General features: G+C 32.8%; 4 protein-coding genes across 4 annotated transcripts; 2 read left to right on the forward strand and 2 right to left on the reverse strand.

Annotated features, from left to right (window-relative positions):
- Positions 1 to 18: 18 nt before the first annotated feature.
- Positions 19 to 2679, reverse strand: LOC111613836 (general transcription factor II-I repeat domain-containing protein 2-like). Its single transcript, XM_023355189.1, has one exon. The coding sequence runs from the start codon at positions 1958 to 1960 to the stop codon at positions 143 to 145; it is 1818 nt and encodes a 605-aa protein (XP_023210957.1). The 5' UTR covers positions 1961 to 2679; the 3' UTR covers positions 19 to 142.
- An 841-nt stretch (positions 2680 to 3520) lies between these two features.
- Positions 3521 to 7247, forward strand: LOC111613838. The gene is made up of 4 exons (XM_023355191.1): positions 3521 to 3812; positions 5454 to 5650; positions 5986 to 6388; positions 7062 to 7247. Exons 1-3 carry the CDS (start codon positions 3785 to 3787, stop codon positions 6235 to 6237), a joined length of 477 nt encoding a protein of 158 aa, XP_023210959.1. The 5' UTR covers positions 3521 to 3784; the 3' UTR covers positions 6238 to 6388; positions 7062 to 7247.
- Positions 7248 to 7250: 3 nt separating this feature from the next.
- LOC111613837 (general transcription factor II-I repeat domain-containing protein 2-like) lies at positions 7251 to 9428 on the reverse strand. The gene has a single exon (XM_023355190.1). The coding sequence runs from the start codon at positions 9172 to 9174 to the stop codon at positions 7357 to 7359; it is 1818 nt and encodes a 605-aa protein (XP_023210958.1). The 5' UTR covers positions 9175 to 9428; the 3' UTR covers positions 7251 to 7356.
- Positions 9429 to 10725: 1297 nt separating this feature from the next.
- LOC111613839 (gastrula zinc finger protein XlCGF49.1-like) lies at positions 10726 to 16907 on the forward strand. The gene is made up of 2 exons (XM_023355194.1): positions 10726 to 10835; positions 16076 to 16907. Exons 1-2 carry the CDS (start codon positions 10726 to 10728, stop codon positions 16722 to 16724), a joined length of 759 nt encoding a protein of 252 aa, XP_023210962.1. The 3' UTR covers positions 16725 to 16907.
- Positions 16908 to 26244: the final 9337 nt, after the last annotated feature.

Genomic DNA, 26244 nt, shown 5'->3' on the forward strand with positions numbered 1-26244 from the left:
TAGACCATGGTTGCACAGACTTATGAAGACTAGGGGCCACTCGGGCAAATCATGAACTGATGGCGGGCCGGCCGCCAGAAGTATAGGTAATTAAAGACAATAAAGAATTGATAATAATTTATTAAAATTCAAAAAGAATTTATTAATTTGAAGCGTGGCACTGCATAGTGCTTACAATCTTTTTTATATTTGGCTCAAATTTACTTGTAGCAACACGTAAAACTGCTTCCAAACTTTCATTTGCAAGGCGGTTTCGATTTTTTGTTTTATTATTATTTAGTATTGAAAAAGTTTGTTCACATATATAGGTAGAACCAAATAAGCTGGCACATTTCAGAGCGTTTATGCGCAACTTTTCGTACATATTTTTATCAATGCAGCGGTAAAAGTTCAGCAAGTCTCCTTCGTTGAATTTGTTGCGTAAATCTTGATCGTTTTGAATGTCGATAATTTCTAACTGCATTGACTCTGGCGCATTTTCAACTGAAATCGTGAAAGGATTGCTGAATATGTCCAACAGAGGTTTCACTTTTTTAAAATCCGAAAATCTGTCTTGAAAAGATTGAATCAAAATATCTAGCTTTTCTACATAACTGAAATTAATCGCAGTTTTGTTGAATTTTTCAGCCATTTTCTTATAATTCGGAAAATGATTGTAATTTCCAGAATTCAATTGTGATCTGAAAAGTGTCAGCTTGCATTGAAAGGATGATACATGAGCGTAGAGCTGGGATATCAGTTGATTTTTGCCTTGAAGCCGTGTGTTCAAGACATTCAAATGATTTGTAATGTCAACTAAAAAAGCCAAATCACACAACCAATCAGGATTTTTAAGTTCCGGGACATCCCTTTGCTTTTCCGCCAGAAATATTCCAATTTCTTCTATTAAATTTAGAAATCGTTCCAGTGTCAATCCACGGCTTAGCCACCTTACTTCTGTATAATACAGTAAATCTCCGTATTCGCTTTCGATGTCATCAAGGAATTGTTTGAATTGTCTGTGATTGAGTCCTCGTGATTTTATGAAATTTACAGTCGAAACTACCACTTTCATGACATTTTGAAATTCAATTTTTTTAGAACAGAGGGTTTCTTGGTGTATAATGCAGTGAAACTGCATGAGATCTTCAGCGTTTATGTTTTTTCCTTGCAGATGCTTTTTCAGCAAAGTAACTAGCCCGGAATTGACACCAATCATCGAAGGAGCACCGTCAGTCGCAACTCCCGATAATTTTGATAAGTCCAAATCAGTTTTTGAACACTCATCCAAAAGTACATTGAGTATATCAACTCCTTTGGTTTGACCTTTCAATGAACACATTCCGAATAACTCTTCTAAGACTTCAAAATCTTGAGTAACACCTCGTATGAATATGAGAAGTTGAGCTGTGGAACTAATATCAGTGGATTCGTCGAGTGCTAATGAAAAAAATTCAATGATCTTAGTTTTTTCAATTAATTGTTCCGCAATATTACCTGACAAAGACATAATTCGTCTTTGGATAGTCATACGATTCAGTTGAATTTTCTCAAACTTTTTTGCTGCTTCTGGACACATTTTCTTAGCGGCAATTTCTATGCATTCTTTTACAAAATCGCCATCATTGAAGGGGCGACTTCGCTTTGCTATCATTCGAGAAATTTCATAACTAACTTCTGTAGCTGTTTCTGAATCTTGAATGGGTTTTGTAAACATAGCTTGCTGACCAATAATCTCCCGTTTTAAAGACAACATTTTTTGCTTTCTTAATTCGCCTGTAAACTTGGTAAAAGAAGGATGCTGCGTTTCATAATGCCTTTTTACATTATATTCCTTTGCAATCGCAACAGAATTCTTGCAAATTAAACAAACGACTTTGTTATGCGACCATACAAAAAAGTATTTCTCAGTCCAAATTTCTTGAAACTGCCGATTTTCATCTTTAACCTTACGTTTTTTACTAGGTCCTGGCTTCTCCATGTTGCGTTCTAATCCTGGCTAGGATTAACACAGCACCTAAAAACAATTACAGTACCTACTTAAATTACCCATTCTTTTTTAAATTATCAAAAATAATTGATTAAATTCCTCAGAAATTTTAAGATTTTTATACAGATTTTATATCTGAAATAATGACGTAATTATTACAGTTAGAGAAATTCTGATAAAAATAGTAATTTCTTTGTTTTATTTTAATATTTGGCCAACATTAAAGCTAAATTTGATTAAAATTGATTAAATAGGTAGGGAAACACTTATTAATAACAGAGTTTTACTTACGATTTCACAACACAATTATACACGGCACTTGACGGGTTAACAGGAAATCTACGTTGAATGTGGATCAAAATATATGACACCGGCTAGTCGAGTTAAAATCTACACTAGAACTATTGCCTCCCCAAAACACTATTAAACTGCACTTATTCTCCTACGCTTCGTGTATCTACTCGTACCTACGCGAGCAATCGGGAATTCGGGACTATTGCTATCTCGCTTGCTCACACCGCGCTAGAAAATTCTTGATTTCTCTACTATTTTGAACTTTATATAAAGTTTTTAGATTTTTTTGGTTTTATTCTGGAATAGAATTAAATATTCTTCGAATGTACGAGAGTATTATTTTTGCTGTCGGCGGGCCACCAGTATTCGACCGGCGGGCCGCGGTCTGTGCATCCATGGTTTAGACGAATAAAACTATTTCCATCTTTTGCTAAATATATACTTTTAATTATATTCTGATTTTTTTCTCCATGTCTGAAATTGTTAAATACTTAAATGTATGCAATTTTAAAATAATTTATAAATTCAGATTGTAAAAATTGAAATATTAAATGGAAATCATTAAAGTCACTTAATTTCCTTAGAAATGACAATTTCTGTCTTCCAATACCAAATTTTATACTCGTTTACATGATTAAATATCCAATTATATGAAATTGTTTTTCTAATCGAAATAATTGCAAAATTTTATATTTGAAATTCTTTTTATTAAACAGGTTCACACAAAATGCCACTCAATTTAAATTCACACGACGTCATTCTACCAGTGAATAATTCCAACAGAGTCTAATGCTGCGAATCCTTGTCATAAACACTGACCGGAAGGTCAATTCTTTTACAAAATATTGTTAGAGTTTTACAGTAAAAAATGAAAGCAAAATTACACTTAGAGAAATGCTTCAGCTTTCTACAGCTATCAGTCACACTCATACTAATGCCATTTAGATTATGCAAAAAGGGTGTTAATATTTGTTTCATTAACCACTTACTTTTCATATTTTTTATCTATTTGCCCTAGCAATTTAGCGATAACTTTCGGAATTCGATGCAATCGGCACGCCGATGTTTATCTGTATTTTAAAACGTCGATTAATGCCGCGTAACTCGATGCAAAAACAGCTTTATTGTGAATAATTAAGTGTAATTTACGATCTCGAAGTAATGGATATTTTGTAGTGAACGCAGTTACAGACTATCGTAATATTTTCTTTGCTAACAAGGTAGTTTNAATACGGGATAGCTGCAGGAACACCGCAATATATGCCAGCGCCTGGATTCTATCAATACGGGCCAGTGCAAGATGTGGGTAGATATGCATCGTTTATTCCATTGTTTAAAAATAGGCCTAGTTCTTGGTCAAAAGAAATACAAATGATAGATGAATCAAACAATGCATCGTCGGCACAAGTGCCAACTTCTAGGCCATCATCGGTAGCTTTCGAGATTGAGCCAGCAACTGAAGTGTTGGTATGTTAGCCTACCGCTGAAAGTATAGCAGAGACACCGCTTTTCTCAGGTTCGATGGAATGTTTACTAAATCATAACAAAGGTACATATCATTGATATTATCACAGTTTTAATTTGATTATAATAGAAATATTTATGATACTTGGATATATTTTTATACATGCAACTGTTGAGATTGCAGTTAGATATTTGAGTTTGTTCCTTAAACCATCTTTAACTCCGGTATTGTCTTTTAGATAAGGGAGAAAATATCTTACGTTTCACTAAGCATTAAATATTAAATATACAAAATAAAATCAACTAAAAGACAACATTTAAAACATAAGTAACAAACGAATGATAAACATCGCCAATAAGAGATTGTACTAATTTTATTTCTTTTTAAGTAGAAATGATCGTATACACTCAGAGATGCAAATTAAACAATAATTATTTGTTTTCAATACATAAATTTTGATGACATTTCAGCATTGTTGATCATCTAACAATTCGACATTGTGGATCATTATATTATTTATTGACATTGCGAAATACATTTATAGCGTTAAATTCAGTTTTCATAATTAAACGAATGGAAACAATACACATTTTTCAAAGGCTATCAGATGTAATTATTTTTGTTAATTGAAATTATACATTATTTTCTGTTCATTTTTATTGTGATTTTGGTAGTGTAAAAATATTTTTGATTTAATTGTTATTAGACAATAAACTGAAAATTAAATAGGCGTTACAGAAATTTAAATTTTATTTTTTACGTTTAAATATCTATAACGCAGGCTTTTCATAATTAAGCCAAGTTGCCACGATAAGAGCGCATTTTCATTTAAAGATAGGATAATATCTGCAAATTTTCTCGTTTTCTTTTATCAAATAATCATCATGTTGTAACACTCAAAGAATTTATCTCGATTTTACTTATCTTATTTACGTAATTCTAAATTAACAATATGAAACTGGTAATATTGCATTCTCTTGTTGTCTGAGAATTTTAAAGAGTTCAATTCTTACAAAATTCCTATTACAGAGCTGAAGATTTGGGCTTACATTACTTGAAAGTAATTCGACCAAATACACACGAGTATTGTTTATTTAATTTGCGTTTGGCAGTGTTGCAAACCAAAACCAGCAATTATTTGTTGTGATGTCCTCACCAAGCCAGGCTGCAATTTTTAATTATATTTGAAATTAAATAAATTTTTAATATGCTTTCCACCTTAAATTAGTAGCGGTTTGCTCCTGTATACAATAATTTTTTTTACAATAGAGTTATCTATCTAACTGCATTCGGGAGGAAGTCCTTGAATGGAAATAACGTGACTTTCAATTTGCATCCAAAGTTCATATATAGTTATTTTGGTATGCTGCTCCTAACCTTTTTATTTGTCGGCTCTCTTATATATAACTCCGTTCTTGAGATTGAAAAAGGCAGACTTATAGTCTGACAGACAATAGTGAAAATTTATAAGTCGACAATTTTTTTTTAAGTTGCCGCCCAATTATCCAGCATAAAGCGAGTACAATATATACTTGATCTTGATCCTTTGCCTACGAAATTCTCTGGCGCGTTTCTTTTTAAACACACCGAATATCTATTGTTCTTATATTTATAAATATCTAGTTTTTGCTATAAAATTATATTCTAAATATACGTTAAAATATTGTTATATAATATTTGAATTAACCTAGTTTAATAATTACTCTGTTTTCTTTTATATTTTAGTTTCTGATTCTTCAACTCATGTCGAAGACACAAGTGAAACTAACTCTTCCCACTTGGATCAGGTTAATGCAGGAAATTTCATTAAACATACAAATATTACTGAAATTATCGAACCAGAAATACCCTCGAATAGAAATCGAGAAAGAAAAATCGATGAAATTTCTAATATTTTCGATGACGAAGGATTTTCTTCTAACGTAAGCTGATAGATTATATTAATAGACTACTAAATAATTCTTAATCCTTTTAAAGTTTATCACAGAAAAACAAATTAGAGTAATGTATTATTGAAACAGGATGCAAGTTATTCATTTAGTATTAAATAAATTTTATGCCAATTAATTAAAAAATATTTTGGTATATAAATGTTGTTCCTAACAGAAATCAGAATCACTTTCTAGTCTCCATATTTTCATTAAACATACAATACGATTTTTAATACATTAATTTGCAATAAAATTGCTGAATATGGATTTAACAATTTTTAAGTTAATTCGAAATTTATAAATATTTATTTTTCTTTATTTCACAGAATTTCGACGAGCGTAAGAATGAAGATTTTGATTATTCTCCGGAACAATTCACGGAAACGGTGGACGACATCTTCATTCACAGACCGTTAAAATGGGCTTTTATAAATTTTGAAAGATTTTCTCTTGTGAATGAAATAATTTATGAAGAAGACGAGTTCGAATACGAAAGGTTATCATCAGAAGACGATGATTCCATCCACACAGAAAGCGAATTAAGAAACAATGAACATTCCGATGATGTCGTCGACTAAATTAACGAAATTCAACAAATGAATGTTGAAAGTGAAGTGTCATCAATATCTTCTACGAAAGATGACATTGAGGAAGAAAACTTTGTTTATAATATGAATACGACATCACTACAAGTCATTCAATGCACCAAAAGTGAAGAAGGTGAGAGAGGTGAGATTACTATTATTCAAAATACACTACTAGCCAAGTAAAATGCAGCGTCAAACAATTTAATACACAATTATTAATTTTTAAAGTTTATTTACAGTTTTAAAGTTATATTTAACAAAATTATTTCGTATGATTTCAATATTTATATTTTATATAATTTCACTACACTAAGAATATTGTTGATCGAATTTTATGTATTAGATGTACAGTAAATACACATACAACGTAAATGTAAAATAAGCATCTGTATCATTGTGACGTAAAAGAATAATTCGAATATTGTTTCAGTAATATTTCAATTGTCTCGAAACAATATTATGTCGATGTTCGTGTCACTTATGCGGACAACAACAAAAGATGCAATTCACTGAATTAGCCTGTGGTTCTCGACATTGCCTATTTAATATTTTAAAAAATACAATTTATTTTTGAATGAATATTTACTACGGATGGAGGTTGAGTGTAATTCTTATTCAGACACTTAAGAAAAACATAATGGCGTGGTTTCTTCTTTTCTGCTAATCCTAAAGTCTTGAGAGTCTTATTTGACTCGCACAAAGCAGAAAATGGCTTTTTTGTATTATTGCCAAGAGCATAATTAGGAATTAAAATATAATGATGTTATTATAATTAAATTAAAAAAATAACGAAGTGTAATTTTTTTTTGTTTCAGTGTATGATGATAAACAGAAACAAAAGCAGGAGTTTCAAGACGTAACTGAATGCGAAGATAGCAAAAATGAGGATGATAGATCTTTATCCGACACGGAAACGATCGAAGAATACGAAAGAAAAGTGAGAAAATATTTTCTACATTTCATTAGTTTAGTCCATGGTTGCACAGACTTATGAAGACTAGGGGCCACTCGGGCAAATCATGAACTGATGGCGGGCCGGCCGCCAGAAGTATAGGTAATTAAAGACAATAAAGAATTGATAATAATTTATTAAAATTCAAAAAGAATTTATTAATTTGAAGCGTGGCACTGCATAGTGCTTACAATCTTTTTTATATTTGGCTCAAATTTACTTGTAGCAACACGTAAAACTGCTTCCAAACTTTCATTTGCAAGGCGGTTTCGATTTTTTGTTTTATTATTATTTAGTATTGAAAAAGTTTGTTCACATATATAGGTAGAACCAAATAAGCTGGCACATTTCAGAGCGTTTATGCGCAACTTTTCGTACATATTTTTATCAATGCAGCGGTAAAAGTTCAGCAAGTCTCCTTCGTTGAATTTGTTGCGTAAATCTTGATCGTTTTGAATGTCGATAATTTCTAACTGCATTGACTCTGGCGCATTTTCAACTGAAATCGTGAAAGGATTGCTGAATATGTCCAACAGAGGTTTCACTTTTTTAAAATCCGAAAATCTGTCTTGAAAAGATTGAATCAAAACATCTAGCTTTTCTACATAACTGAAATTAATCGCAGTTTTGTTGAATTTTTCAGCCATTTTCTTATAATTCGGAAAATGATTGTAATTTCCAGAATTCAATTGTGATCTGAAAAGTGTCAGCTTGCATTGAAAGGATGATACATGAGCGTAGAGCTGGGATATCAGTTGATTTTTGCCTTGAAGCCGTGTGTTCAAGACATTCAAATGATTTGTAATGTCAACTAAAAAAGCCAAATCACACAACCAATCAGGATTTTTAAGTTCCGGGACATCCCTTTGCTTTTCCGCCAGAAATATTCCAATTTTTTCTATTAAATTTAGAAATCGTTCCAGTGTCAATCCACGGCTTATCCACCTTACTTCTGTATAATACAGTAAATCTCCGTATTCGCTTTCGATGTCATCAAGGAATTGTTTGAATTGTCTGTGATTGAGTCCTCGTGATTTTATGAAATTTACAGTCGAAACTACCACTTTCATGACATTTTGAAATTCAATTTTTTTAGAACAGAGGGTTTCTTGGTGTATAATGCAGTGAAACTGCATGAGATCTTCAGCGTTTATGTTTTTTCCTTGCAGATGCTTTTTCAGCAAAGTAACTAGCCCGGAATTGACACCAATCATCAAAGGAGCACCGTCAGTCGCAACTCCCGATAATTTTGATAAGTCCAAATCAGTTTTTGAACACTCATCCAAAAGTACATTGAGTATATCAACTCCTTTGGTTTGACCTTTCAATGAACACATTCCGAATAATTCTTCTAAGACTTCAAAATCTTGAGTAACACCTCGTATGAATATGAGAAGTTGAGCTGTGGAACTAATATCAGTGGATTCGTCGAGTGCTAATGAAAAAAATTCAATGATCTTAGTTTTTTCAATTAATTGTTCCGCAATATTACCTGACAAAGACATAATTCGTCTTTGGATAGTCATACGATTCAGTTGAATTTTCTCAAACTTTTTTGCTGCTTCTGGACACATTTTCTTAGCGGCAATTTCTATGCATTCTTTTACAAAATCGCCATCATTGAAGGGGCGACTTCGCTTTGCTATCATTCGAGAAATTTCATAACTAACTTCTGTAGCTGTTTCTGAATCTTGAATGGGTTTTGTAAACATAGCTTGCTGACCAATAATCTCCCGTTTTAAAGACAACATTTTTTGCTTTCTTAATTCACCTGTAAACTTGGTAAAAGAAGGATGCTGCGTTTCATAATGCCTTTTTACATTATATTCCTTTGCAATCACAACAGAATTCTTGCAAATTAAACAAACGACTTTGTTATGCAACCATACAAAAAAGTATTTCTCAGTCCAAATTTCTTGAAACTGCCGATTTTCATCTTTAACCTTACGTTTTTTACTAGGTCCTGGCTTCTCCATGTTGCGTTCTAATCCTGGCTAGGATTAACACAGCACCTAAAAACAATTACAGTACCTACTTAAATTACCCATTCTTTTTTAAATTATCAAAAATAATTGATTAAATTCCTCAGAAATTTTAAGATTTTTATACAGATTTTATATCTGAAATAATGACGTAATTATTACAGTTAGAGAAATTCTGATAAAAATAGTAATTTCTTTGTTTTATTTTAATATTTGGCCAACATTAAAGCTAAATTTGATTAAAATTGATTAAATAGGTAGGGAAACACACTTATTAATAACAGAGTTTTACTTACGATTTCACAACACAATTATACACGGCACTTGACGGGTTAACAGGAAATCTACGTTGAATGTGGATCAAAATATATGACACCGGCTAGTCGAGTTAAAATCTACACTAGAACTATTGCCTCCCCAAAACACTATTAAACTGCACTTATTCTCCTACGCTTCGTGTATCTACTCGTACCTACGCGAGCAATCGGGAATTCGAGACTATTGCTATCTCGCTTGCTCACACCGCGCTAGAAAATTCTTGATTTCTCTACTATTTTGAACTTTATATAAAGTTTTTAGATTTTTTTGGTTTTATTCTGGAATAGAATTAAATATTCTTCGAATGTACGAGAGTATTATTCTTGCTGTCGGCGGGCCACTAGTATTCGGCCCGCGGGCCGCGGTCTGTGCATCCATGCTCTAGTTAAACCATCCATACGCGTTTTCAGCTCGTTCATCGTTGCTGTTAACTTCTGCAAGTCATCTACTGAGTTTGTTGGTCGGTCGCCTTCCCGAAGCATGATCCCCCGCGGATGTGCGGTGAGGTTTTCTATCATCTCCTCGCTAATAGCGGCCTTTAACGCATCGTCAAATGTAGCAGGCTCCCGGGACATCGTCCGCTGCCGTATGCGTAAAGCAATTTTATTTAAAAATTGCGCCTTTAATCGTTCATCAAGCTCTTTTCTTTGGACCCGTTGTATGATAGCGGCTTCCTCGTCATTTGCACCCGGCTCTGGCGTGATTACTATCTCCATTGCTAGAGACTGTAGACGAGCGGCATACGCTTGCACATCTTCGTCTCGTTTCTGTACGCAAGTATAGAATTTATTTAGTCGGACTGGAAAAGGTTCGCGTTCAAAGCGCTCTATCATTATACGTTTGAATTCCTCAAATTCTTCTACAGTTTTAATTCTATGATCCTTCCGGACAAATTCTCGGGCTATTCCCGTAAGCTTCAACTTAGCTACCGCTAGCATCTGAGACTTGGACCAGGTGGCTGCTTTGGTTACGTCCGCCAACGAATCGAAAAAGTCTGTTACTCTGGTGCCTCCTGCCTCTCCAGAAAAAACGGGTAACAGTGGTATAATCCCGCCTAGACCTCCCAATGTGTTCAAATTCGGCGTTGGGTTTGGATTTGGGTTGCCTGGCCCAGCCGCAGGTTGAGGTTGCGGATCGCGCTCCATTTTATCTTCTAATTTCTACTTAACGTCTCTACTGTAAGAAAGGAATATCTAACTCAGTTCGAATCGACCGTGTTACTCGTATATGGCCTTTCTCCTTCACCTTACCAAAGTTCCGAGGAAGTCGAAACCCCACTCCTGCAAACCAATATGTGAACCGCCGGAAGGGTGTAGGTCTCGCCGATCCGGCATCAGGTAGTTAAACCTTCTCACTGTCAGGATAGATGAAAGTTTAATAGTTCACGAGAAAACGTTATGTTGCTTTCTAGAAAATGTAACGGGAGACTTTCTCAGGTAGCTAAGAACAACAATTGTTGCGTAATTCGCGAAATGTTAATATTAAAGACTTGGTGTAGTATAGGAATTTCTGCTATCTCACATATTGTTTATTTAAAATTATCGAAAACGTTCAAATTAAATCAATTTATTTGAATAAAAATAAGTTTAAATTAGATAACGGTTGAAGTTAACGAGTTCTTTTGATCGTTACTTCCTATTGGATAATACAACCTCACGTGGTCACGAAGAAAACATTTTTAAACACGTTTGTAATAAAGTGACACGATGCGGCTTTTTTTTAAGTTTAAATTTTAAATTTAATAAAGTAACCTAAAGTAATACGGCATTTGCAAACATATTTAATTTATAACTTTTATTTCTAGACGTTACCTTTTTTGACTTAGATTATTTAGGCCTATACTCTAGTTTTATATACAATGTATAGGGGTTATCTAAAAGTCATCTGTTATTAGTGACGCTCGCCTCTTCAATTTCAACCTCGTGCAGTTCTGACCTTGTTAATAGTTCGGGGTCATCGTTAAATGTAGACTTCATGACATCATAGAAAAGGTATGTGTTAGGCTGTGAGCTATACCGAATATGTTAGAACAGTGTTTTATTCTTTTGATAATCATTCAAAATGATTCCTTTTTATAGTTTAGAAAAGGTATTTTACTCGTACTTTTAATAATTACTTTTCCGGCTTTTATATATAACAGAGGAAAACTTATGGCGATCGGTCAAGAAATGACCCTTCCAAGATTTTTACTTTTTGGACTCGAGATTTTAAAACTTCGAGAAATACAAATAATTTTTTCACCCTGTTTGAAGTTTAATAACTCTTGTGCCTATTGTCGAAAATGTCTGAAATTTTGCAGTGAGGTTTGTGCATTACCGGGATTAAAGCTACTAAATTTTGACGGTTACAGGAAGTGAAGAGATAAACGGATATCGTGTCATATCACGAGTAGGATCACACTTAATGACGATTTTACTCGTAATTAGCATTTCTAATATTTTATAATACGTAGCCTACTCTCAAAATTAAGTTATTTGCCATTTTATAATAAGTTAGTACATAGGGGAGACCGGGGCAAGATCGGCATGTTAAGCTTTACTTAAATTTTGGGTAATAAATACTGCTGTAAGCTGAAAAAAAAGCTTTGCATATTGTCTATTGGAATGTTACCTTACTATAGAACTGGTTAAAATCAGTTTGGAAATAAAAATAATTAAAATAATTACAACTTTACAAGAAGAGAGAAATTGACGAAGTTGCCCCGGGTATAGGGGCAAGATCGGCAACTTCTCTCTTTTTGTAAAGTTGTAATTATTTTAATTATTTTTATTAAAGTTGCCCCTGGTATAGGGGCAACAGTAATGGGGCAAGATAGGCACGTATATAAAATTATGTTATTAACAATGTATAAGTTGGAATTCACTATTAAAACAAAGAAATACAAATCCAACACCCATTTAATATTATTACAACGAAATGCAAGTTCAAAGACATATATACATGAATAACAAATGCAAACATGTTTTCATTTATCATCTGTTTGATTTTTATCCTTTGCTTCTAATGTGGCTTTATGTTGCCGATCTTACCCCGCTAGTCATGATTTCGAAACATTAAGTACAACCCTGAGAACAGAATGCCAAGCCACGATCTGGCCACGTGAATAAGTTGAAGTTACATCCTTCTAACAGGAAAAGTAACTTTCGTTATCATGGAATTATAACAAAACCTGCCAATTCAATATAAATGGAAAAAAAATATTATATGGAATTGAACGAAAATGAAAATTTGCTTGATAATTCAACTACGCTTGTTGGAGAACAATAAAAACACTACACTCAACAAGCCACCAATAAAACTCAACTGCCTAACCTATAACCAAAGTCTCCTTTTAATTTGTTTATTAAAAAAAGCGCTTGACAAACTTGCCCCGCATGCCGAAGCTGCCCCGATCTCCCCTATAAATGTTTCATTCTTAAAGCCGAATTATAATTACCATAAATTTCGATCAGTACCCCAGAGAGGTAATTTGTTCACCATTGTGGTTCTTTAAACATGACTATTGGTAACTTTAGCGCTGTCCATAAATGACGTGCACACTGGAACAAAGGGAGGTGGTTATTACAAGTCGGGCAAAGTCGAACATCGGAAAAGAAAGGGATATAACTTTAATGGAGGTTCGTTTTATTTCATTAAATTTTATTTAGTTTATGCGTTTTTTTATTCTTTTTTATTATTATTCATACAGTGAGAAAAGTTTTGCGAAGATTTGAGTTTTGTTCGACGTTCAAAGAAAACAGGGGTACAGAAACTTGGACAAACTGGGACAATGAGGGAGAGGAAGTAAAAAATTGAAGAAAATGCGGAAATAATTTGTGCACAGCTCCTTTTATGAGGTCAGGCCCAGGCTCCATAAACCACGAGGCACAAGTGGGGTCTAACTATAAAACTTCACTTTTTACTAACAGCTATATAAAAACGACCCAGTTATGATTGCAAATGGAAGTACTTATTTTTAAATACTAAATCTATGATAGAAAAATTAGAGGCCCTGAAAAATTTGTACGGTGTTCTGAAGTCTCGCAACTAGAGCTATTAGTTATACAGGTAACACGGCACTTCTATAGCACGGATTCGTTCTAACACGGTTCGAGAATTGGTACCATCCCCCGTATAACACGGTACTTTTATAGCACGGATTTACTCTGACACGGTTCGAGAATTGGGTAAAACCCTCGTACAACAGGAAATGTAATAAATTTTTACATACTTAAGTAATAATAGTTCACGAAAATTATTATTTTCGTGAACTATTAGTACTTAAGTATGTAAATTTTCTCTTCTCGCCTTCTGTCGATACACGTGGTCCTTCTCGAAACTTGTTTCAATGTTGCCAGATCGCGACGCTTCTGCTTCTGATGTTGCCGAATGTTTTTCCCTTATTCCATACTTGCTTTATTCTTCATAAGTGCTTAGCACCATATAAGGAAATTTATAAAGACCTTTTAACTAGAAGCAAGCAATCTAAAATTACATACATTTTGCAAAAGGTAAAGCATGGACCTGAAGATAATGCAGAAAAATGCTTAGAGGATAAGAATAACTTGCCAAAAAGCAAACGCTCTCGGTTAATTAATAGTGTTTTTAGTGATGACGAAGAAAACATTGTTTAATTTACATTAATATGTATCACTTAAAAGAATTTTAATGAAGAAATTTATCTTAATTATGAAAATATACAAGCATGTTTTTTAATTATTGGAACCTAACCCTCCTTTTCGTATTAGTTCTTTGTTTCGTATAACACGGATTCGCATAACACGGCAATTTTTTGAAACGTAACTACCGTGTTATACGGGGGTTACCTGTACTTCATTGAAATACTGATATTCGCTTCACTGATTACGCCCCTTGGGGAATGCGCCTCTAATAACAATTTTAGGCAATTCTATGTAACAATGGCAATGGAATAGATCACATTTATTTGTTTAAAATTTAGTTACACCAAAAGATTGAATATTCCAATATCTTGTTGGATTGTCTTTTCTTTCCAGCACAGTGTTCAATCCGTTAGGCAGAGGTTGTCTATTGATAGTTTTTCTGTGATGTTCATAAATTTTTTGATGATTGTTGTTCAAACGTGCTTTTCATTTTATTTCTGTTACTAATTTTATTTCTCTGAATTTTTTAATTTCATTTATTCTAAAAATATTCGATTAGATTTAGGATTAAAGTCTGTCTGTGACTCAGATTTTGGCAAGTGTACAGCAGCAAGATTATAATTTTCCACGCATATTTTATCATTAATCATACGCTTTCCATCCCCATAGACTATCATTTATGCCCTAACCATAACACTTCTTCCTCCATGTTTAACGAAAGTGTACAGAATAACAATTGGCACAATTGTTATTCTTTACACTTTCGTTAAACATTGGCTCTGTTCATCGAACTGTCAATAGAATAACAATTGTGCCAATTGTTATTCTATTCACAGTTCGATGAACAGAGCCAAAAATGTTAAATTTGCAGTCGACTGAAAATATTACATGCTTGAACGAGTCATAATCTTTTATTTTCTGTTTCATATCGTAGGTAGTTAGTCAATGTAAACGTCTACAATAACAATTCTAATTTAAACTTATTTTTTACATATTATTTACATTCTGTATAGATATTTTTCGTATACACATCCTTTTAAAATAATTTTTATAAAATTCACGAACTATACTTCCTGAAATTTGTTGGTATTTTAGTAAATGTTTATCTGTAAATATCCTGTAATTTAAAAATAAAATTTATATAAATTTTAAATGATTCAGCGCAGAGAATAGAAATTTTAATCACTGTGTAATGTACACATTGAATATGAGTTTGTCTGATATTTAATTAAAATCGTTTTATTTTTCCATTTAGCTAATCATCACCCTGCAAATACAAAAACAAACTAAAACGAGAAGAACTAAGTTTAATCTTGCAAGAATGAAATCCATGATTCACTCTTAAGAAATTGTATTTTACACGTTCGAACATTATCAGTTCCTCTTATCGAGAAGTTATAAGGAAAGTATACTTTAAATAAGTCTTTGAAACACAATTTTTCATTTAATAATAGCAATGATTAAGAATATCTATAATACATTCTAATATTAAATTTATTATTAATTATTATTAATATTAAAAGTCATGTAAAATTAAAATTTTATGCAATTTATTTCATGTATGTTGTTATTACTTTCAGCTATTCTTTGCACAAAACACAGTTTTGAAGAAAATATTTTCCAAGTTTATAAGAAAAATTGAATGTTGATGCACTGCTTTACTTACATCAGTGATCTTCGTTTCAAAAGAAGAAAAAGGTCTACTGCAAGGATAGAAAAAGAAAATTCATGAAGACATAAAGACATTTAAAAAATATTTTACAGAAATTGTTTAGTCTACTTTAATATGTCATCCCTGATTAGCTGTTGTTGAAAATATTAATAGCATAATATATTTATAAACTAATATTATCATCTCTAAAATTATTTTTGTTTGTGTTTTGATACAGAAATGTTATTTTAAATATAGAAGTGATTATTGAATTAAATATTATTATTAATTTAATTATTGTTCTTATGTAAGAAACTTTTTATTATATCGATAAAATATTATTTATAAAAAATTTTTTAATTGCAGGAAAAAGGAACCAAAAGAAATTTTCGTGTGAACACTGTAAGAAGAACTTTACAACTAAACAAAGTTTGCAAATTCATGAAAGAATCCATACGGGAGAAAAGCCTTACACTTGTGATGAGTGTAAACAGAAGTTTACACAAAAGGCACACTTAATTACACACCTCCGAAAACACACTGGAGAAAAGCCTTACTGTTGTGATGAGTGTAAACAGAAGTTCACAACTAAACAAAATATGGAAAATCATAAAAAAATTCATACAGGAGAAAAGCCCTACAGTTGTGATGAGTGTGAACAGAGCTTTACAACTAAACAAAGTTTGCAAACTCATGAAAGAATCCATACGGTAGAAAAGCCTTACACTTGTGACGAGTGTAAACAGAAATTTACACAAAGTTCCAATTTAATTAGACACCTCCAAATTCATACAGGAGAAAAGCCTTACACTTGTGACGAGTGTAAACAGAAATTTACACAAAGGTCTAATTTAATTACACACCTCCGAATTCATACAGGAGAAAAGCCTTACTCTTGTGATGTGTGTAAACAGAAGTTCACACAAAAGGCAAATTTAATTAGACATCTTTCGATCCACAATAAACAAAAGTAACATTTAACGTTAATTATGACCAGCGAAATTCGTTTCAAACCACGATCCAAAATTACATTATAATATTCTTACTTAGAAATTTTGAAAGAATATTATTTTTAATTTCTATTGATGTAGAATGATCGAAAGACGTAAGCAAAACTGGTTTTAAATGAAAATTTGTTTTTCTAATTTCTAAGAAGTTTTAACTAAAAAACATCTCAATATTCATATTCAAATGTAGCTCTTTTCGAATTTTATAATTAATTATATTTCAAACGGTAACAGCTTTGTATCTCGATATTTTTAAACAAAATTATATATTTTTTGAAATTTTGAAATTGCAATTTTCTGTTTGAACATACAAAACAGAGTTCATGTAGAAGTTTGTTCAAAACAGAATTCGTTATTTTTAATCACAAAATATTATAACTTGATATTAATACTTGAATTGTTAATATATTATTAAAATGTCTTTATGTAAAACTTTTTTGAATAAAAAGTTGTTGCATCGATACTTGCTTGTATTAATTATAGTTAAAGTTAATTTATTTGATCAATAATTCGGAGAGTGCATATTTTGCTGTAATTCATAATACAGAAAATCCTTGTATATTCGAACATTATGAGCAAGTTCAAAATTTGCCGCATTTTTTGACAGATAAACATTGTCCTGTTTTAGTAATTTTTTACTTTTATCTCATTTTTTTATAACTGATACGAAAACATTGTGTTCAATAAATGAATTTAAATTTTTTGCAATTCAAATTGCAATTTGAAAACATTGTAGACCAATAAATTCTCACTGTTGTCTGTCCTTTAATCTCGAAAACATAATCAGATACTATACATTAAAGTCAGAGAATAGATATGAGAAACTTAGTGGTAGGAGTGTCCATAAACTATAATCGACCTTCACTTTCATGTCATTTCAGTTGAAAAACTTTATGCACAACGGAGTCAGTTAGACCAGCGATTCCCAACCTGTGGTACGCGTACCCCTAGGGGTACGCGATAGGTTGTTTAGGGGTACAGTAAAAAGTTAGTTATTATGGCAGAAAAAATAATATATTATGTATCACAAACTAATAGTATTAAAAAATTATTAAGTAAAATATGTTCCTTGCAACAATCACAACTTTATTATACATTTTTTCATTTACTTTTTTTTTCTTTAATTTAAAGTTACAATATGTAAAATTAACAATACGGGTACTCACTAAATTTCTTAAATGAGGGGTACAATCTAGAGATATGACATGTCACGGGGTACGCTAACGAAAAAAGGTTGGGAACCACTGAGTTAGACGACTTACAGGATTTGATTGTTATCTGGAAAAATATGCACAGCAGCAAGACGCTACTAAAATCGAGAGCATATATTTTAAATTGATAAAAAATTGCAACTCGACATTGTGATGATAATTTTTGCTCGTCTTTATTAATTAATATTTTAGCAAATGAGCCCGCCGTCGATTGTGCAAAAAGTAACGATAGCAAAATTAAGAATATTAAATTATAGCGGATTTTATCCGTTTTCACCGGTTGCAAGGATTAGGTTCTTCCTTTTCCGAGAATGACTGGAGAATTTTAGATGAATCTGAAAATGTGTTCGATTTCCTGCAAAAACGCATCTAAAAAAGTGCAGGAGCCAATCGTTCAATATAGAAACGTACCCATTAACAAGAAATTTATTTTACGTCTTTAACTATCCGAAAGGGGTTGTCCATAAATTACGTAAGCTATTTTGGGGTGAGTGGGGGTCACGGATTTCTTACTCGATAAGGGGGTAAAAGATCTCGTCTTACGTAATATTCTCATTTTTATTTTTTGATCTCGTTGAGTGGTGGAGTTTTGAATTTGGCATCAATATGGCCGTTTCTATTAAGAATGCTCGTTGTACAGGTACTGAAGCCATCTCGTGTGACATGATAAAATAATAACGCTAACAGACTCACGCTCTACGCGTTTTTTTCATGGGAGAAAGGCCGTGTGGTGTTTTCTCTTTTTTTTTTTATTAGAATAAGTGCACCACTCCTATGGGTGAATAACACTAAGAATACATAAACCAAAATACATGATACAAAGTAAACATAAAATTATTAATCGGCTTTTAGTGAAAACTAAAATGTAAAACTAGATATTAGAAATTATAAATAGACTTTTATTCGGTGTTTTTTGAACATAATTGTAAAAATCATAAAACTGTGGCTTCCGAACAAGCTTATCGAGTAAACATGGTCACCTGAAACCAAGCGTAAAGATTTCTAATTTCAGAATAAGTGTATGTTGATCGTAAATTGGACAATGATAGATCATATGGCAAATGTTAAATCTCTAAGTGGTGACGAGATCCTGCATTTAACACTAGGAAAATAAAGTCTTGTTATTCTACCAGTTTATTACTCAACCATTGTTGATTCCACTTTTGCGTAGCGTTGTCATGAATATAATTTTTAAGGCTGCTACGTGAGAGAGGGATGCGAGTGTATTCCAAATCAGTCGCATCCCAACTGACATCCTCAAAGTCGACTTTTTCATTTCTAATTATGACAGAATGGCCAAGGAATTATATAAAAGTTATGTTATTTACAAGATTTTTAATATGGTGCTGGATATATGCGATTTTATTGCTATTGCAATTGGGATTTAATAAAGCTTTTAGCACAGACTGAGAATCACTGTAAATGTTGATAGACAGAGTTTTGTTTGGCAGTGAAGTGGCCCACTGAACAGCTTGGTAGTCAGCATCTTCTTCAGCTTGATAGATGAAGGTATGTGGGGAGTATCTGTACATTCTAACATATTTTGGGCAAGAAAGGAGCTTTTGGAAGCATCTGTGTAGATATTAATTAATTAGCTTTTGGATAGCATCTGTGTATGATTAATTGGATAATTAATCATATCCATGAAGGAAGCAGATGATATCAAATGTATTCTGTGTACACTGTGATCACCAGCTTGTTTACAGGGTGATGATCACATTTAGTACGGTAATTACAATGTGGTAGCATATGAACAGCCGTAGATAGAAGTAGAGACCGTTGTTGAGCCTTGACGTTTGAAGTTTTGATGTAGTACAGTCGACCCCCCTATAACACGGGTTTCTATATTTCGAATTCCTATATGACGGCGAAAAAATTGCGACAGTATCCGTACAAACATGGTAAAAAATCTCCTAAAATTCGGTAAAACGTCATCGGGCAGCCAAACTACTTTCAGCCGTCCAGCGCCACGCTACGGAGGGTTTAGGTGGGTAAGTTGAGGTTGCTATCGTCTGTACAGTATTACAGTCGACTCCCCTATAACACGGTAGATACTAGGGTTTCTGAAACGGGATCCCGGGATCCCGGTTGTTTTTTTAACCCGGGAAATTTTTCTTATATCGGGAAATCCCGCAAATTTTTTAAAAATTCACTTTTTTTCTTATTTTGTGTTAAGGTTGAGGAGTTTTGCAAATAGAAAGCATAATTAACTCATTCACTGCCAGAATACATTTGTATTTATTAATTTTAAACCTACCTATTAGTTTTTTTAAATTTTTGCTCGTTATAGCATGTCACAAATGGTCAATAATCAATATATAGCTTATTTGTGGCATGACTATAAAAATTCTTTACTTGTCGGAACCTGTAATATCTGGAATAATTGTGCTTACGCTGTCTTGAGTTTTAACCATGCCCAGTAGCTTCAATAAATGCCTGACGCCAGATTGTGCAAATTGGGCAAGGATACAAACGAGTACAAAGTCTGCAAGTATGAAGTTTTTCTTCATAAACCTGATTATTAAAGCCAAATGAATTGCCGAATTATCGAGCTCTAAGCTTGATGCCGCTATTAAAGCAGCCAAGGTAGACAAATCAAGAATACTAGAGAGCGAAAGAAGTACTACAATCTCGAAAACGAACTCGAAATCTTCCAGGCTACAGGTGAAAAAACACATAATATCTGTCTTCTCTTAAATGCATTAAACACTATTCCAATCACATCAATTGAATCGGAAAGGGCATTCTCGGTGGCAAGACTTTTCATTACTAAAATAAGAATTAGAGTGAGTTATCGGAGTATTGACCATCTTTGCTTTTTAAAATCTTATAAAAGTTTGCAATATTTTGTATTATATTTTATTTAAAAAACGAAAATTACCTTCTAAATTAGAAGTTCATTTTTTTAATTTTTAACTCAATTCAAAACATTTTTTTTTTGTTGTTGTTGTATGCAGTTTCCAGCAAACTTTAATTTTTTTTCTATTTGTGAAAATTTCTACGTTATTTAAAGGTAATTTTTATTATAGGCCTATAGACCTAACACAGCATTATTAATATGATTTTGGAGGTTACAAAACTTTAAAGTTACTTTAAAAAATGGAAAATAATTATATCATTTGATTTCAAGATATTTTGTATACCTTAAAAATAATTAATTCTATCCCGGGATTTTCCGGGATCCCGGGAAACAGTTCACTTTTATCCCGGAATCCCGGGACAAGCAAAAGACCGGAAATGAGAAACCCTAGTAGATACGTTCCGTTCTTATGAATCTATTTTGTACGAGTCCTTGCCAATCAAAGCCCCACACGTATGCACTTTACAGACTATGGCTGTTTGAAAGGTTTTCTTTCATAAAATTAATCGATTCCTTGACTAATTCGACTCAACATTTCCAAAATACGTATATTTTTTGGGAATAATCCGTATAAACTATGCTATAAACAAAAAAATTGTAGGATTACTTATCGAGTGTGCACCGTTCGACGTCGCCATTGCTTAAGCTTGTTTCCGTCGCGAAGCAGCGCACCAAACGGCGGGCGCGATTTCTGATGTTATTTTTCTGCGGAAACTTCGTTGAACTTTGGAGACTTCGTTGAATGGTATCGTGGGGAGGACTATTGAAGAATCCACAATAGTCCTCTTCGCGATACCATTTTGTGGTCCTGTCACTCTCCGTATTTGCAGTATTTTTAGGCGACATGCCTTTTTCCTGCCAGTTTCCCCGACAACCAAACCGTAGGAGGTTGCTGTCCAATGACAGGGATCATACTTCCATTCTCGAAAGATCGGGAGTTTATTCTATCCTATTAGAAAATATGTCGGGTGGTCGCACCCATTATATTTGCGCGACAACTAGAATATTGTCGTGTTGTATTTCAGAACATCAGTATTCTATCAGGGAAGGCAAGAATGAAACTGAGCTCGCTAGAATGGTGTTACAACACCAACATACCCCGTTGTGGGACGAGGTGGCCATAATAAGACATTGCAATAACAGAAATATTATATATATTTGGGAAGCCCTTCTTACCAACATATTAAATCCTTGCAACACCCCCATACTTGATTTGCCCCCTTCGTGGATCAGTTTGTATAACTATCTAAACCAACGTATCTAGCTTTGCAATTTGGAGGCGCATAGCACATGCACATTACAACCGCGCGTATTTTTATTTAAAAATTGCTTTATGTTCTACTGTTGCTTCTATTCCAAAAGGTTAATACGCTTGAAACGGTCAGTTATTTGTAATAAAAAAAAAAGGAATTTAACCGTTTTTTTAACAACCTGAAAAAGACGAAAATAATTATGGTCGAAAGCGCTTGTCTGTCTGGCGACACTTATTTATAATTTAATGCCTGTATGATAAAAGTTTCACCTAAGCATGTCTTTAATTTTATTGATTTTATCTAAGATGTAATTAATATGGCAACGGAATGTGGTTTTTATTCTCTCTTGTTTTATTTTGTACGACGTTTCTGTTTACACGTGCACTTTCTAGTCGATCAGGCAACGTTTTTTGCGTCTTTTGCGAACATTAAAATTAATATAAAAATAAATATGCGACGTTGATTAATGATAATGATGATAATAATAATAATATTGTTAATAATTAAAAAATAAAGTTCTTAAAATAAATTGTTTATTCGAATTTATTAAATTTTCATATTTTTAAATTTGTTCACATAAAGTCTTTTATAAATAATAGTACATATTAATTAACTAATTAATAATTATGTATTTTAGACCTAAGGTTTTTAGAATTTCGTATAAATTTTTTTTGTTAAAATTTTTCTATAAAATAATACCTAAATATTACGTAAAATAGGAGAGGGGAGAGGGGAGGGGGAATAAAAAAAAATATTACGGTTTCTTACACAGGGGTAGGTGGGATCTAGAATGGCCAAAATCGCCCTTACATAATTTATGGACGGCCCCAAAGCAAGAGATCAAGTGGATTATCTTTTACAATAGTTGAGTCACGCTACCCTTTGGACACCTAAGTTTAGTAAGGGTAGTTTGTTACGTTTTATTATTAAAATCGTTTTGTATTTTTTATACATTATGAAATGGCAAAAAGCTTCATTTTTAGGGTAGGGATGAGTTTTATAAAGAAAAGTGTAAATGCTAATAACGAGTAAAATCCTCATTAAGTTCGACCGTACTGGAGATATGACACAAGATTACCCTTTATCTCTTCATTCGGTCGACCTTTAAGTACCGAAATTGAATAGCATCAATGCCATAATACACAAAACTTCCTGAAAATTTCAAAAATTTTTTACAGAAAGTATATGTGAGAATACGGACGAGGGTCACGATCTGTTCGACCTAATCGTCAGATCTGTTAGACCTGCTCACCTTGTATCTGGGTGGCTTAAATTTTTCTCAGAACCCGAGTGGTAAGATTTTGTGTGGGTTGTGCATAAGAAATAAATACTCGACTACGAAAGTCAAGAATATAAAAATCAACACTTTAATCACAGAAGACCAAAATAACAAGGACAAATAATATGACAACAAAACATAAAACATAGGACTAATCTAAGACTAGGGAGGTCTTTCTTATATAGAAGTCGATAATATAATTAGTATTAACAATAATACCAGTAAATAATAAAAATATAGATGTAAAATATGGAAAATACAGGATTTATATCCTATCGCGAGACTAGGATCTATCTGTTCAACCGAGAGAGAGAGTTCACAATAAATCATATTACCTCGTTGTTCATGTTGAATGTCCTTATCTTGGTGATTATCTGTCTGCGATTAGAGATGCCGGAGAACAGGCACAGTGGTCGAAGCGAGATCACTCTCTATGACAGATGTCTAAGGGGGAACTGCCTTCCTATGGATCCTTATGGCGAGTCCTTAATGTTGCTCGTGCATTTCGTTGTGGACTGCCCCAAGTGTATTTAAGCCACTTTTTTTATCATCGTTTTCTGCACCATCATTATTATCAGAAATTGATGTGCCAATTGACCAGATGGTGTGCAAATTCTAAGATACAAGGTTTGGAGGAAGGATACAAAACATCCTCTTTTCTGGTGAAACTGCTGAGTAACATAGCAGTTTAGCCGTATGTTAAAGTTTTATAACCTTTTTTGGTTATATTAACTTTATTCTAAATTTTTATCCTTTTTAAGCATTTTTAGGTGAAATTAAAGTAATTTATTTATTTAAGTTTATTTAGGGTGTAAATTATGTAACTCATTTTAAGAGTACCTCCGGATTATCACATATAGGAGTTATTAAGCATCAAAGCGAGTGAACAAAGTACTGTCCACCACTAAAGCTTGCGCGTTTATCGTTGTTTATGGTACTATCAATGTCGAGGAACTCGTTATACGTTATATGAAATGGAATTTAGTGAGTCTGGTTTAAAATGTCATCATTAAAAAAAGTTTAAATAGGAGTATTAAAGCAAGCAACACATAAAGGACGACAACAGCAGTGACGAAAAAATTAAAGTATTTAAGTTCGGGTTTACCTACGTATCTCAAAAAGAACAGTTTTTTAAAATTGATGTCCGCAATATCAATATATATTATTCTATCAGAAGCAGTACACGTAGCGTATTTAATCAAAATACGAGGTATATATACAGTATAATAGCGAGATTGATGTCGAAGTTTTAAACGCGAAAACGTTTACGGCGGACGTTCAGCGCCGCCTTCCTGTAAGCCTAGAAGTTTGACAATGGCATTTGATACGTCGAGAATGATTCCACTGACGTTCCAAACGCCATTGTCAAACTTCTAGGCTTACAGGAAGGCGATGCTGAACGTCTGACGTACACGTTTTCGCGATGATAACGTCGGCCGCAACCTCTTTAATAATGTATCAAAAACGACGTAGACAGAAAAACGAGAAAGTAAAATGAAACTTGTTACGAAATAAAAAGTGTACAAAAGTCGGTTTAGGCAGAGTTTGAATGTCGAGTTACGAAGTGGCTAGCGATTTGCTAGCCACTTCCAGGGATGCGAAATGTGTTGATATTATTTCATTTATAATATCATTTATGATCTAAGCCAGTGTTTTTCAACCTCTAATGAATCGTCGCCTCCTTCAATAAAACCGTTACGTAGTATCGCCCCCTTGAATTCAAAAAAATTCTGTTGGGTTTATTAGTTTATTTGATAATTATATACTTTGTAAAAAATTAAACATGTATTTACTCAGAATAATTAGAAGATTTTAATATAATTAACAAAATTAAAAAAAACATAAGTGTTAACAAATTTAACAAATATAAAAAAATATAACGCTTTTTATTGAATATAAAATGTTTAAGTATACAGAAAAAATATTGTTAGTGGGAACCTCGAGGCTGATGAAATTGAGCCGATTTGTTCATCTTTGGTTCAAAATTTGTCAAAAGTAATCGCAAATCACCTTTTTGTGTTAATTGTAACCGATTTCTTTGTTTGGACAATAACTGTACAATAGCACTAAATCCTTTTTCTACAAGGTAAGAAGTTGGAAATGCCATAATTAATAACTTGATCTCATTCCAAAGCATTTTATATCTGTGTCTATTATTTACCCAAAAACATTCAATATTATCCTGTGTATACAAAATCTTTGCTTCAACATCATTTTGCAAATCAATCATAATTTCTTATATAGAGGAAGTTATCGTATTTACATCCACGTTAAAAGGATCTATTACCCAGTTTGGTATTATTAACTGTTCTACGTCTTTAAAACGAATATTCATGTCATTTTTTATATTTTCAATATGTGTGCAATATATTTCTAAATCAGTATCCCCAATATTTTTTGCACTTATTGTATTTAAAGAAAAAAATAGCGAAAATTCTCTACGAGTCATATTATTTTTGTAGAGAGTTAGTTTGTTTAAGAAGGATGTTACGGAACTCTTAACTTTGATGAGATTGATATTGTTGCCTTGCATTTTTGTCAAAAATTCGTTAAACNTCCTGTAAGCCTAGAAGTTTGACAATGGCATTTGATACGTCGAGAATGATTCCACTGACGTTCCAAACGCCATTGTCAAACTTCTAGGCTTACAGGAAGGCGATGCTGAACGTCTGACGTACACGTTTTCGCGATGATAACGTCGGCCGCAACCTCTTTAATAATGTATCAAAAACGACGTAGACAGAAAAACGAGAAAGTAAAATGAAACTTGTTACGAAATAAAAAGTGTACAAAAGTCGGTTTAGGCAGAGTTTGAATGTCGAGTTACGAAGTGGCTAGCGATTTGCTAGCCACTTCCAGGGATGCGAAATGTGTTGATATTATT

This window comes from Centruroides sculpturatus, unplaced genomic scaffold (assembly GCF_000671375.1).
Source record: "Centruroides sculpturatus isolate CEXI.00-Female unplaced genomic scaffold, Cexi_2.0 scaffold1888, whole genome shotgun sequence".
Taxonomy (NCBI): Eukaryota; Metazoa; Arthropoda; class Arachnida; order Scorpiones; family Buthidae; genus Centruroides; species Centruroides sculpturatus.

Coding starts and splice junctions, on each gene's coding strand:
- LOC111613836 (XM_023355189.1), bottom strand. CDS start 1,960: ATGGAGAAGCCAGGACCTAGTAAAAAACGTAAGGTTAAAGATGAAAAT.
- LOC111613838 (XM_023355191.1), top strand. CDS start 3,785: ATGGAATGTTTACTAAATCATAACAAAG. Junction 3,813..5,453: donor TTTACTAAATCATAACAAAG/GTACATATCATT, acceptor TTTATATTTTAG/TTTCTGATTCTTCAACTCAT. Junction 5,651..5,985: donor ACGAAGGATTTTCTTCTAAC/GTAAGCTGATAG, acceptor TTTATTTCACAG/AATTTCGACGAGCGTAAGAA.
- LOC111613837 (XM_023355190.1), bottom strand. CDS start 9,174: ATGGAGAAGCCAGGACCTAGTAAAAAACGTAAGGTTAAAGATGAAAAT.
- LOC111613839 (XM_023355194.1), top strand. CDS start 10,726: ATGGCCTTTCTCCTTCACCTTACCAAAGTTCCGAGGAAGTCGAAACCC. Junction 10,836..16,075: donor TCTCGCCGATCCGGCATCAG/GTAGTTAAACCT, acceptor AACTTTTTATTA/TATCGATAAAATATTATTTA.